Source organism: Colobus angolensis, unplaced genomic scaffold (genome assembly GCF_000951035.1).
Source record: "Colobus angolensis palliatus isolate OR3802 unplaced genomic scaffold, Cang.pa_1.0 Scaffold127, whole genome shotgun sequence".
NCBI classification, from domain to species: Eukaryota; Metazoa; Chordata; class Mammalia; order Primates; family Cercopithecidae; genus Colobus; species Colobus angolensis.
In genome coordinates this window covers 9,337,641-9,350,617 of record NW_012113919.1, presented here as the reverse complement: position 1 = coordinate 9,350,617, position 12,977 = coordinate 9,337,641, and the positions used below count along the sequence as shown (strand labels likewise).

At 36.8% G+C, this 12,977-nt stretch overlaps 1 protein-coding gene across 2 annotated transcripts in view; it reads right to left on the bottom strand.

Moving 5' to 3' along the window:
• The window catches only part of CDH12 (cadherin 12, type 2 (N-cadherin 2)), a 1,158,911-nt gene that overhangs the window by 54,566 nt on the left and 1,091,368 nt on the right, over positions 1–12,977 (bottom strand). For both annotated transcript variants that reach the window (XM_011933446.1, XM_011933447.1), the window contains one exon: positions 6,192–6,445. In XM_011933446.1, the coding sequence (XP_011788836.1) occupies positions 6,192–6,445 (254 nt within the window). The remainder of the gene's footprint in view (positions 1–6,191; positions 6,446–12,977) is intronic.

Here is a 12,977-nt window from a genome sequence, read left to right as displayed (position 1 = left end):
AACAGGCATTTGTATTTTAACAACTAATCAGTAATTTAACATTGCATTCTACTTATGGTAGTTGAAATTGTTTTCTGATTATTATTTAAATTACTTACTTGATTTTAAGCGATGGGTTTTGGTTAGAAAGATCATTAAACAAAAGCATAGACAAGATGACAAATACAGATGCTCCTTGACTTACCATGAGGTTACATCTCAACAAACCCATCATAAGTTGAAAATACCTTAAGTTGAAAATGCATCTAAAACACTTAAGATCCTGAACATTCTAGCTTAGCCTAGCCTACCTTAAACCTGCTTGAACAACTTATGTTAGCCTACATGATTTTCATCTAGCGCAAAGCCTGTCTTATAATAAAGTGTGAAATATCTTATGTAATTTATTGAATGCTGAACTGAAAGAGAAAAAAGGAATTGATGTATAGGTACTCAAAGTATGGTTTCTACTGAATGCATATCAATTTCACAGCATTGCAAAGTGAAAATATTGTAGGACGAATCTTTACGAGTCGGGGAAAAATCTGTACACTTTTAAATTGTACTCTTAACCGCTGTAATTTTGAGTTTATATGTGCAAGTCTACACACATAAAATAGATTTACTTTACATCATCATTCTGTTATTATTTAATACTTTTGACATGGATTAAAATTAAATATCAATTTTTTTAAATTTTATAAAAAATATGATTAAGTTCTATTTTTAAATTTATTCCAAGGATTACAGACATTTACATGTTTGGAACAAAAGAAAAGTGGTACATATTGAACAAAATTACCCACTGAAATCTTTCTGTAACCCAAATCAATAATACTCGAAGTAAATAATACCTTTCAATGTAACTGGATAATCAACAGTTTTAAATTTCTAAATTTAAGAACTTACTGTTATGAAAAGTCCCTGCATCACTACTGGTGGATATGCTTAATCCAATCTCATTTGACTCACTAGAAATTGTTTCTGGGAACTATATAATAGCAGTGTTCACCTCAAATAATATACAGCATTAGAGACAAGAAACCAGTGCATCAAAAGGCAAAGGCTAGAAAAGTAAAGAATAACTAGAAATTAAGCTGGGGCCGAAGGTTGAGAGTAAGGAACCCGACATGGTGTGTTTGCTAGTCATGAAACCCGAGAGTACCTTTCTTCAAAACGGGCTCAGTCCTTGGTTATGGCATTGATGTGGTTCTTTGCTGTGCTTAGTGATGATAATGATGATGATAATGAAGAAGATGATGAAGATGATGATGATAAAATACCCAAGGTCCTAAATTAATACCTTGCATAATAACTCTGTGAAAAGATAATTAAGTAAAAAAAAACAAAACAAACGGCATATCTAAACATGCCAAGTAATTTTACACTTTCATTCTTAGTTTTCACAACATATTTTCACTCTCATTCTTAAGTGAGTAAACACATTTTCAGAACAAGGAAAGATGATGCCTCATACCCCATGTTTCCTTAGCTGACATTATTCAAGTTTGTTGTTCACTCCAAGGACATGGAACAAAGACAGGTTTCAAGCTGATTCAAAAACAGCTCTGTCTTTTGACAACCCCTTGCGGGGATCAATTAGATCCATCTGTGTCAAGTGGGCCGACTGCTACTCATTAGAAGTAAGACAAGTTACACTACTTTATTTGATATAAAGTAGCACTTGTCAGATACTAGTTACTGTGACATAAAAAGTACAAAATAAAAAACACACTTATAGCAGGAGAATTTCTTTCATGTTAACCTTCCTTTGGTCCTCACACCAGGGTCTTGACTCTAACATTAATTTTCTTGAATTTGGAAGGTGTATCTTTACCTAATAATGTTTTCTACTTAGGAACTTTGATTTTTCTAGTTCTTAAGTATTGCATTAAAATCATGTTTTTCTTAATATTTTGGCCTCATCATTCTTTTATAAGTCTTCAAAATAGAACATATAGTAAATTAAACAACATAGCATGTTCTCTACTCTAGATACATAGTTTCTCTATATAAATTCTTATTTATTGACCTGCAGAGAGTTTCAGTTAATCTTATTTACCTTTTAATTATTTTTGTTACAACCTTCAATATTCTTTCAATAACTGTTCATATTTTTAAAAACCTGTAAATCCATTCACCAGGCATCTTCTACTTTTGTAATTATCGACAGAACATCCAAGGACTTCAGAAATAAAAGATTGATAAATAATGTTAGGTTAACACATAATAATTACCAAGGCAGAAGATTCTGGAGAATACCTCAACAAATACTGAACGTATATGTGGATGTGTGTGTGTGTGTGTGTGTGTGTGTGTCTGTGTGTGTGTGTCTGCATATAGCCTTATAAATCATATATGGTTTTCTGGAACTTAACTGGAAGTGAATCATGTTGTAATATAGACATGTAAAACAATAGTTTGAATCCAGTGAGTAAACTGCTTAGCATTTAGCCTGAAATGTAGGGGTGCTCAGTCATTGTTATACTTATTTCTTTTTAAAAGACAGATGAGCTTGTTTAGAGTTTTCTCCTAATTACAGGTTCTCTTCAAGAATAAAAGCATTTGTTATGGACTGAATGTTTATGTTTCCCCAAAATTCATATGTTGAAATCCTAATGTCCAATGCATGATATATGGATATGGGCCTTTGTGGGGGTAATGGGGTCATGAGGGTGGAGTCCTCATAAATAGGATTAGTGCCCTTCTAACCGAGATGCCAGACAGCTCTCTTTCTCTTTCTGCTGTGTGGATACAAGGACATGACTTTCTGCAGAATAGAAACCAGGCCTTTATTAGAAAATGCATCTCTTGGCACATTGATCATAACCTTTCCAGCTTCCAGAAACAAGAGACATATATGTTTGTTGCTGAAGCCACTCCATCTACCGTAATTTGTTATAGTAGCCTTAAGTGACTAAGACAGAAATTGGTACCAAGCAGTAGGGGTGCAGGTATAAAAAATACCTAAAAATGTAGAAGTGGCTATGAAACTGAGTAATGGGTACAGGCTGGAAGAGTTTTGAAGTGCTAAAATTATGAATGTTCAAGGATATTCTGTTAAAGGTTCAGAAAGAAAAGAGAACTGTAGAGAAAGATTCTGTCTTCCCAAACAACATCTAAATAATCCTAAACAGAATGTTGGTAGATATATGGACTGTAAAAGCCATTCTGATATGTTATCAGAGAGAAATAAAGACAAGTTAGAAACTGGAGGAAAGATAGTATTTGTCATAAAGTGGCAAAGAACTTAGGTGGGTGGTGTTCATGTTCTAGTATTTTGTGTAAAGAAGGATTTTAGAGTGATGAAATTAGATATTTAGCTGGGGAGATTTTTAAGCAAAGTGTTAAAGGAGTAGCTTGGTTCCTCACAACTGCTTATAGCAAAATGTGAAATAAAAGAAATTAAACAAAGATGAATTTTTTAAGTAAAAAGAAACCAAAGCTTAAGGACTTGGAAATATCTCAACCAGTCTCTGTTCCAAAATAATGAGAAAGTGTGTTTAGAAGAGAACATTAAGGGTTGATAGATCAATTACTTAATAAGAAGATTTGTATAGGTGCGAACCATGAATTTCATCCACTATTTCAGAAAAAGCCAGGAAAACAGATGAAATTATAATAGCAGAAACACTGCTAGCTGGTACCGAAGGAAAGAGAAATGCGGTAAAATGAAAGAAGATCATCAAACTTCTTCAGCTCGGTTAAACAGCATCACATAACCCTTCAGCTATGAGCATTCATAATTCTCCAAATCGAGGGAAGAATTCCAAATCACCCCAATAGTGATTTGATGTCACCAGGCTTGTGGAATGGCTGCTTCCATAATAGTTTCAAACATTGGGATCAATGCCTAGAAGAGACATTGGGGTAGAGTCGCCTAATGGAGCACTGAGGGTGTGACCACTGCACATGAGTGAGGCTACTGCAGAGAGCCACAGCCTGGGTGGTGCCCCTCTGAGTGGGGGAGGTTATGTTGCCACCCTAGTGAGTCCAAAAGTGGGACATCCATTCTAGTGGACCTGCAAAGTGAAGAATTGATCTAGAGAAAAATTATGTTTGAGACTAAGGTTTAATGGAGTTTCCACTGTTAGGTTTTGGACTTACGTTGGACCTCTCACCCCTCTCTTCTTTCCTCTTTCTCCCTCTTGGAATACAAATATCTTCACCATTGTATTTTGGAAACACATAACTTATTTGGTTCCACAGATTCACAGCTGGAGAGGAATTTGTCCTCAGGATAAATTATACCTTTTGTCCCACATTTGTTTGGTTTAGATAATATTTAGATGACACTTTGGATTTGAGTTAATACTGGGAGAAGTTGAGACTTTTGGGGCTCTTAGGATGGTTGCATTTCACATGTAAAAAAGACATAAATTTGGGGTGGGCACAATTGGAATCTTATGAGCTGATACGTATCCCCCCCAAATTCACATCTGGAAAACTTAAACCTCAATGTGATAGTATTAAAAGATGGGGCATTTGGGAGGTAACTAGTTCGTCAGGATGGAGCCCTCATAAAGTTATTTTTACCATAACAAAAGGGACTTTAGAGAGAGCTCTCTTTTTCTTTCTCCAGTGTCTGGAAACAAGGAGAAGATGACCACCTGCTGAAAAGGAAGCAAGTCCTCCTCACCAGACCCCAGATCAGCTGCTCCCTTGATCTTGGACTGTCTAGCCTCCAGAACTGTGTTTGTAGCTTAAGTCACTCAGCGATATGGTTTGACTCTTTGTCCCCACCAAAATCTCGTCTCGAATTATAATCCCTACGTGTTGAAGGAGGGTCCTAGTTAGTAGGAGGTGATTGACTCACGGAGGTGGTTCCCCCATGCTTTTCTCATGATAGTGAGTGTGTTCTCACAAGATCTGATTATTTTATAAGTGTTTGACAGTTCCTCCTTCACATGTTGTCTTTTGCCTGCCACCATGTAAGATTCGCCTGCTTCCTTTTCCACCATGATTGTAAGTTTCCCGAGGCCTCCCCAGCCATGTGGAACTGTGAGTCAATTAAACCTCTTTACTTTTTAGATTACCCAGTCTCAGGGCAGTTCTTTATAGCAGTGTGAAAACAGACTAATACATCCAGTATGTGTTAATGGATTATAGCAGCTAAAGCTGACTGAGGTAGTATTCATGTAACTATAGGTGATGGATTCAGATAAATTCAAAGAGCAAGCTGCGTATGCTGTCAAGCCATTTCGTGAGATTTCACTATATGCAATTACTGTGTTAGGGATACCACTGAATACTTGATCCATTGTTTTAATCTTTACTTACCACATGATATAAAATCTTACAAGATATTTGTCTGTTGCATGTCAATAGAATAGAGTGTTTTGCTTTAAAAACCTACTTAATGTTTTCTTATTTTGGTTCTTGCATACTAAGCTTCAATCATTTAGGGACAGAAGATTCAGAAACAAATCTCATACTTGTCTTTTAATTCGTTTCCCAACAGCTGTAGGCATGCAGCAGAAAATTCAAGCATACAATAGAATGAATGGGAAAAATAAAGTCTCAAAACATACTGCTGGGTCAATGTATAAGTGAGGAAAACGGAAATTGCATTGTCTTGACAGTACTAGTGGAATTTATGTGTTGAGAGAGTGGGAGAGAGATGAGCAGGAAGCAGTTCCTTGCGAAGTGTGTGCTTTGAGCAATTTCATAAATTCATTTTACTCTAGGACTGACTCTAACTGTGCCTCTACTCATTTCACCTCAAACCCAGCAGACACGTTTGACACACTGGAAAAATGACATGAAAATTGCAGTAACTTTTTCAAACAGTAACTTTGGGTAAGGGGTCAGAAATTTTAGACCAATTATAAAATGTATTAATGTATTATACTCTAGGCACTTCCAAAGTATCTTAATATCGCTAATTATGAGAATCAGTCTCTAAAAGGTTATATTATTAAATCCCATTTCTACATGAAGAGTTGAGATTTGTTACCTTGAGTGACACGAGAATCAGACCTCTAGTGGTTGTAACGCCACTAGTAAACATTGTTGCAATAGTTGATAATGTATTTTCCCCCAAAATCCTATAGCACCTCCTCTACTCTTATGTAAAGTCTTACGTTTTCAAGCATCATATTCTATAATTAAATCATCATGCAGTTTTGGACAGAGAATTGGTTTTCTTGTTTTTGTTCTTGTTTTGTTTTGTTTTCCGGAGACGTAGAACAGAAAATGTTTCTTTTTCTCACCTAACAGCACTGCTGCCTACATCCAGGTCTTGAGCAGTGACAGCGCCAATGATCGTCCCTACCGGAGTGTCTTCGTAAACCTCCATGGTGTAGAGTGGCTTGCTGAAAACCGGCGGCTCATCTACGTCCAGCACGCTGATCTTCACCGTAGCTGTGTCTTTAAACGGGCCCGCCGAGTGAAACCGGTGGTCAAGGTGAAGGTTGGAAGCCTCAACTTTGAAAGTGTATGCCTTCTTTGTTTCAAAATCTAAAGGCTGTAGTGAGGACAAATTAAGAATAAGGAGTACATTTATGTAGAATGTGACAGAAAGGGTGAACATTACTTCAGAGCAATTTGCAAAGTTATTACCAATTGTACTGGTTTAAAATTTTCATTTTTCTTCATAATTAGTGGGTAAGGGCAGTACAAGGAATTTTTATTTTTTTATTTTTTTTGAAAGTCTCTTCCTCCCGCCCAGGCTGGAGCTCAATGGCGGGATGTCGGCTCACTGCAACTTCCGCCTCCTCCGGGGTTCAAGCGATTCTCCTGCCTCAGTCTCCTGAGTAGCTGGGATTACAGGCGTAATGCGATGCGATGGTTGATCATATGGTCTTTGATTACTTTATACTTTAACTTTGAACCAAGGATGATGATAGTCCCTCCCTATAACTGATCCCTTCCTTGTTCCGGCTAATTTTTGTGTTTTTATTAGAGACAGGGCTTCAACATGTTGGCCAGGCTGGTCTCGAATTCCTGACCTCAGGTGATCCACCCACCTCGGCCTCCCAAAGTGCTGGGATTACGGGCGCAAGGTAAACATTTTAAGAAAAGAATCACCTCCATGTAGAAGTTTGAGTAACTTATAAAGATCATCAGTTGCAAATTTTTTTTTTCTTTTTTCTTAAAAATCACATCATTTACATGCAGACATACATGCTAGGTAGGGCTTAATCATTTTATATGAGCAAAGTTAAAACAGCAAAAGAACAGATGTGCAGGGAAGCATTTCTCTGCTCTTATCCGATACTGACATCTAGTGGAACAAAGCAATGATAAACAAAAAACTGAACAAAAATGAAATAGGATTATTGAAGATATTCCAGATTCTAGCTGCAAATTTGGTATTGGAAAAGTGGTCCCATGAAAACTCCATATTTTGTTGTCTTATTTTATGGCATCTTATATTAAACGCTTTTGGATGTCTACGTCTTTTTTTTTTTACTAGTAAATGACTGTATCAGTATTTAAAAGCATACATATTGCTAATTTAAAAATAGTTTTGCTTTTTGTGTGTTCTCAGAACCGTATATATAAATTATGGGCACTGTAACACATCATCAATACACATTACCAAGAATTGGGGCTTTCAATATTAATATATATGACCAAATTAGAAAAGGCTGTGAAACATAATATAATATAGGAAATCATTGTCTATGGAGTCACGGATGCTCAATTTTAGTTTATCACTGCTTACTTGCACCCTCACTGTAAATATTAATTTTATGTCTGCAATAACTGAAAATATACTATTCCTGAAATATGGTGCTGCTGTGGTGCTTTGTTTAAGTGATAATTTTAAGGTCAATGGCGCTGGCCTCTCATCATCTAAGAAAATCTGAGACAGCACGAATTTAACATTAACATAGTGATTTTCTAGGACCTTTAAAAATTTCTGTTTTCTAAAGGAATTCCCTCAAGTCTGACTCCAATGAGTTGCTAATTGCAGTATCAGTACCTGTTCCTTTACTGTAGTACACCTGGGGAAAATAAAGGAAGGATATTTTTCTCCTTCTAAGATATGATTGTTTTATGCATTTCCTGAGGAACAAAAATGAAAAAAAATCACTTTTAAATCTTCAAAAACTCTCACAATTTCATGGAATTTGTTATAACAAAACAACAATTTCACTTGAATGTGACATCATTCTCCTTCACCGTACTTTTTTATGCAGCAGGAACTACATTTATTAATTCCCTATAGGTATTCCTTTTATTTATCATATTTTTGTTCATGTATTTACCTGCTTTGTAATCAATGCTTTCTTTTTACCTTTCTATATTTTAATTTGCTCACCTCATACCTGTTAACTTATAATATTGATCTCCTTTCATTTTCATGTTTCCCCTGTTAGAAATTTTGATTTCTCTTAATACCTATATAAGCAAAGAATAGTATGCATAAGATGCGATGGTTGATCATATGGTCTTTGATTACTTTATACTTTAACTTTGAACCAAGGATGATGATAGTCCCTCCCTATAACTGATCCCTTCCTTGTTCCGGGCCAAAACCACATTTACAAAACTAAAGAAAGGCCACAAGATTAGGATTATGACAGTGGCGTGAATTCTACTAAAACATAGGTAATTTCTATAATCTCTTACAGCTCAAGAATCATGTGATCAGAGGTCACAAGATTTGTAACTTTCCTAATTGTCCCTACAGATAACATCACGATTGCAGAATCTAAGATTGGTCTTTTGAGGTGTTTTTCACTCTAACCCCACCCAGATTTGTGGCATATGACTCAAAGAGTCCTATGGCTCCCTGCCCAGAGATGGACTCAGCACGGGGGGACTATATTTTACACCCTTATGATGTCATCGCCAACCAATCAGCAGCACCCATTTGCTAGTCCCTTACCCACCAAACCTTCAAAAACCTTAACCTCTGGGCCTTCAGGGAGACTGATGTGAGTAACAACTCTGTATTCCACATGGCTAGCCTAGCATCAGGTAAACTCTTTACTGCAGTCCCGTGGTCTCAGTGAATTGGTTTTGTCTGTGCAATGGGCAAGAAGAGCCCATTGGGCTATTACAGCACCACTTTCTCTGTTCTTACTTTGCTGAAGTCCAGGTCACAAAAAACTAAATTAAATGTTAAGTGCCAAAGGATTTTCTCATTTCAAAGGGAAATAAGCAATTTTGGACATAAATTATAAGAGAATAGCTGCCTGGGCTCTTCCAGGGCTCCTCATGCTTCCAGATAATGTTGCGTGGAAATGGATAGCTATGGTTATAGATATTTTGAGGAATTTGAGAAAATGATAGCTGCAGCAGGCAGAATTCTAAGATGCTCCCAATATTCCTGCCCCCAACGACCTATACGCTGTGTGCAATGACTCTGCCATTGATTGTGTGAGAGGCCTGTAAATTAAATGACATCTCAGTCACATAAACTTATTAAGTTTTATGGCAACATAAGTTGTGCAGATATAATTAGAGTCCCTAATCACTTGACATTGAGTTAATTAAGAGATATTTTACTTGAGAGGTGTGACCCCTTAAAAGAAACGGGTGATGCAGATGTCTAGAAATGTTATATCTGAAAAAAAGAGAGAGGATCGCCCAATGATGCTCCTTTGATCAGCCCAAAGCTTGAATTCTGTGTTTTGTTAAAGAAATCAGACTCAAGAAAAGACAACTTGTTGCAAGACTAGAATGATAAATATTACCAAAGTCAAAAATAAGAAACCACTACAATTACTGAGTGTGTTTAGATGGAATGAAGAAGCTCAAGGCAAGGAAAGACACACATTTTCAAATACTTGAAGGGCCATTATGTTGATATTACTTAAGATTATTCTTTATGCCTCTGAGTGGTGAATTAATAGTAATTTGAGTTATTAACAAGAGTAACTTTAGGTTAGAAAAAGGAGAAATCCTCTAATAAATAAAATCATTATACAGTGAATTTAGCCACACACACACACACAAGTATATGTTTTATGAGGTGGCAAGGCTTGCGATGCATACTGTAAGGATGGGAAAATGAAAAATAAATAAGACTTGCCTTTCAATTCATTCAACAAATTAAAGAATATTGCCATCTTGCTTAATGAATGAGTTTGAAGAAGTACCAAGTTCTCTATAACTACATGTGTTTAAGAGAAATGGAATATGTTAGAAGATGTCAGAGAGAGAATGATGTATAGGATAGAAGCGTGCACTAGCTAATTCAAATTAAGGAACGTATAAAAATATATTTTCTGTTTTTCCAAACTCTAAATGCTCTATAAGTGTTAAACAATGTAAGTTGTCTATGATAGATATCGTTAACTTGTAGTATAAGAATACTTTGATTTTTATCCCCTTAGGGTTCCTTTTGCCTAGAAAGCAAATTGAGCTGATCCAGCTCATACTAACTCCCTTTTTTAAGGCAAAAATTAGCTTCTATCTTAGAATGTAAACGTTACTACCAATCATTCCCCATTTCCCTCTCTATTTTCTCATATGTCGAAATATTTCCGATTACCTATATGATTTGGCAAATTCTTTCTAGATAATATCTTAATTTTTTTTTCCCTACTTGATTACACACTACTGTTATCTGGATAATCTTGACTCTCCACTGGTAACTCCTTTTCAAGCCAGACATGAAAGGAGAATTTTGAAACCTTTAAAAGAGATGAGATGTATTCCATGCCTTTTAAGAACCTCTGACCTATCACAGCAGGCAAATATCTGGTTGTCAGGGAGATAGAGTGAGATAAAAGAATCCTTCTGTACATACAGATTTTTGCAACTGAAAACTTATAGCCTGTAGTGATCAAAGAACCAAAGAAAATTGTAAGAGAAAGGCCACCATAGTCTCCTAGGTGGACTTAGTTCTTTGTGACCCAGACCTTTAGGCAATCCCACTTTACAAAATGGTATATAGCTCCGAAAGGGCAAAGAGAATCAGCAGTGATCCCTCTCTAATTGACTTCACCTACACATCTGACTGACTACCTTCCATTTTTGTGGGGAATGAACTTTAGTTTCACAATCAATAAAAATTCCAGCATTTGAAATAAATATAGAATAAATAGGATTCCTTTCAGTGCTAGAAAATGAATCATATTCTACAATAGACATACATCATTGTGAAGCTGAACTAATTTATCTCTTGCACAATAAACAGAAAACTTTGTGGCACTGCTTGGAGCCTATTTAATGGTTATGAATCTTTCCAAGGGGAAGAAATGATTGACGAAAGAGAATTTAGTTGAGCAGCTTCTTTCTCTTTAGGTTGTTTCTATAAGGGAAGACTAGTGGCACCAGAATGTTCAGGAAACAATCATCTTATCGAATTGTGCAATAAGAACCACAACTATAGAGAAATAAAATATGATATACTCAATTGCTCTCCAGAGATTCAACGGAGGAATTGGGGAAGGTGGGAATTTTACTTCTTTGTTTTTTGCCACTGAAGGAAGTAAAAAATATTTTACCCCCAAATGTATTTCTCTGATGTATTTTGAAATGTCTGCCACAGGGCCAGAAAATATAAGTGGCCTTGCAAAGCTGTCTTTTGTGGAAGAAAAATTGCATCTGTAAAGAATTCCCATTAATGTAGGCAGGTCTTTTCTACGCCTTTCCCAGACCTAGAAGCCACTGAGAGCCTGACAGTTTTAAAAGTCTGAAAATAAATAATTATCACCTATTTTCTCTGAGCGAGGTTTCATTTACATAACAAGTGGCTTTGCTAACGAAGCCACTTCCTTTCTCCCTCTCATAACCTTTCTTGCCACTAAACCTGATTTACCAAGACAACCTGATTTTGTCCACGCTTTGGGCCACCATTCTTTCTGTAACCTAGAGATGGTAATTAGATTCTGTAACTTATTGGAAAATTGGGCCTTCATTCTGAAGGCACCTGTGTATACATGTTAAATAATTTATTTGCCTTTTCTCCTATTAATCAATCTGCCTCATGTCAGTAATTTTTCAGCAAACCTTTCGTGGCCCAAGAGCCTATGCCTTCCACACTGAAAACACCTTTGCAAAGATTATGACAGTGAGGGAAGTCTAGCATGGCAGACGCCATCTTGCTTCGAGCCTCACAGCCTGGCAATCTTTGCTCATTCCTTGGCATAGCCCAAGCTAACCATGGAATTTAGTTTATACTTTAACTTTGAACCGAGGATGATAATGGTCCCTCCCTATAACTGATCCCCTCCTTTTTCCTGGGCCAAAACCACGTTTACAAAACTAAAGAAAGGCCACAAGATTAGGATTATGACAGTGGCCTGAATTCTGCTAAAACATTGGTAGTTTCTGTAATTTCTTACTGTGCAGGAATCACGTGAACAGAGGTCACGAGATTTGTAACTTCCCTAATTGCCCCTACAGATAACATCACGATTACAGAATCTAAGATTGGTCTTTTGACATGTTTTTTACTCTAACCCCACCCAGATTTGTGGCATATGACTCAAGGAGTCCTATGGCTCCCTGCCCAGAGATGGACTCAGCACGGGGAGACTATATTTTACACCCTTATGATGTCATCCCCAACCAATCAGCAGCACCCATTTGCTAGTCCCTTACCCATCAAACTATCCTTGAAAAACCTTAACCTCTGGGCCGATCTGAGTAACAACTCTGTCTTCCACATGGCTAGCCTAGTGTCAGGTAAGCTCTTTACTGCAGTCCCGTGGTCTCAGTGAAATGGTTTTGTCTGTGCAATGGGCAAGAAGAGCCCATTGGGCTATTACAGCACCACTTTCTCTGTTCTTACTTTGCTGAAGTCCAGGTCACAAAAAACTAAATTAAATGTTAAGTGCCAAAGGATTTTCTCATTTCAAAGGGAAATAAGCAATTTTGGACATAAATTATAAGAGAATAGCTGCCTGGGCTCTTCCAGGGCTCCTCATGCTTCCAGATAATGTTGCGTGGAAATGGATAGCTGTGGTTATAGATATTTTGAGGAATTTGAGAAAATGATAGCTGCAGCAGGCAGAATTCTAAGATGCTCCCAATATTCCTGCCCCCAATGACCTATACTCTGTGTGCAATGACTCTGCCATTGATTGTGTGAG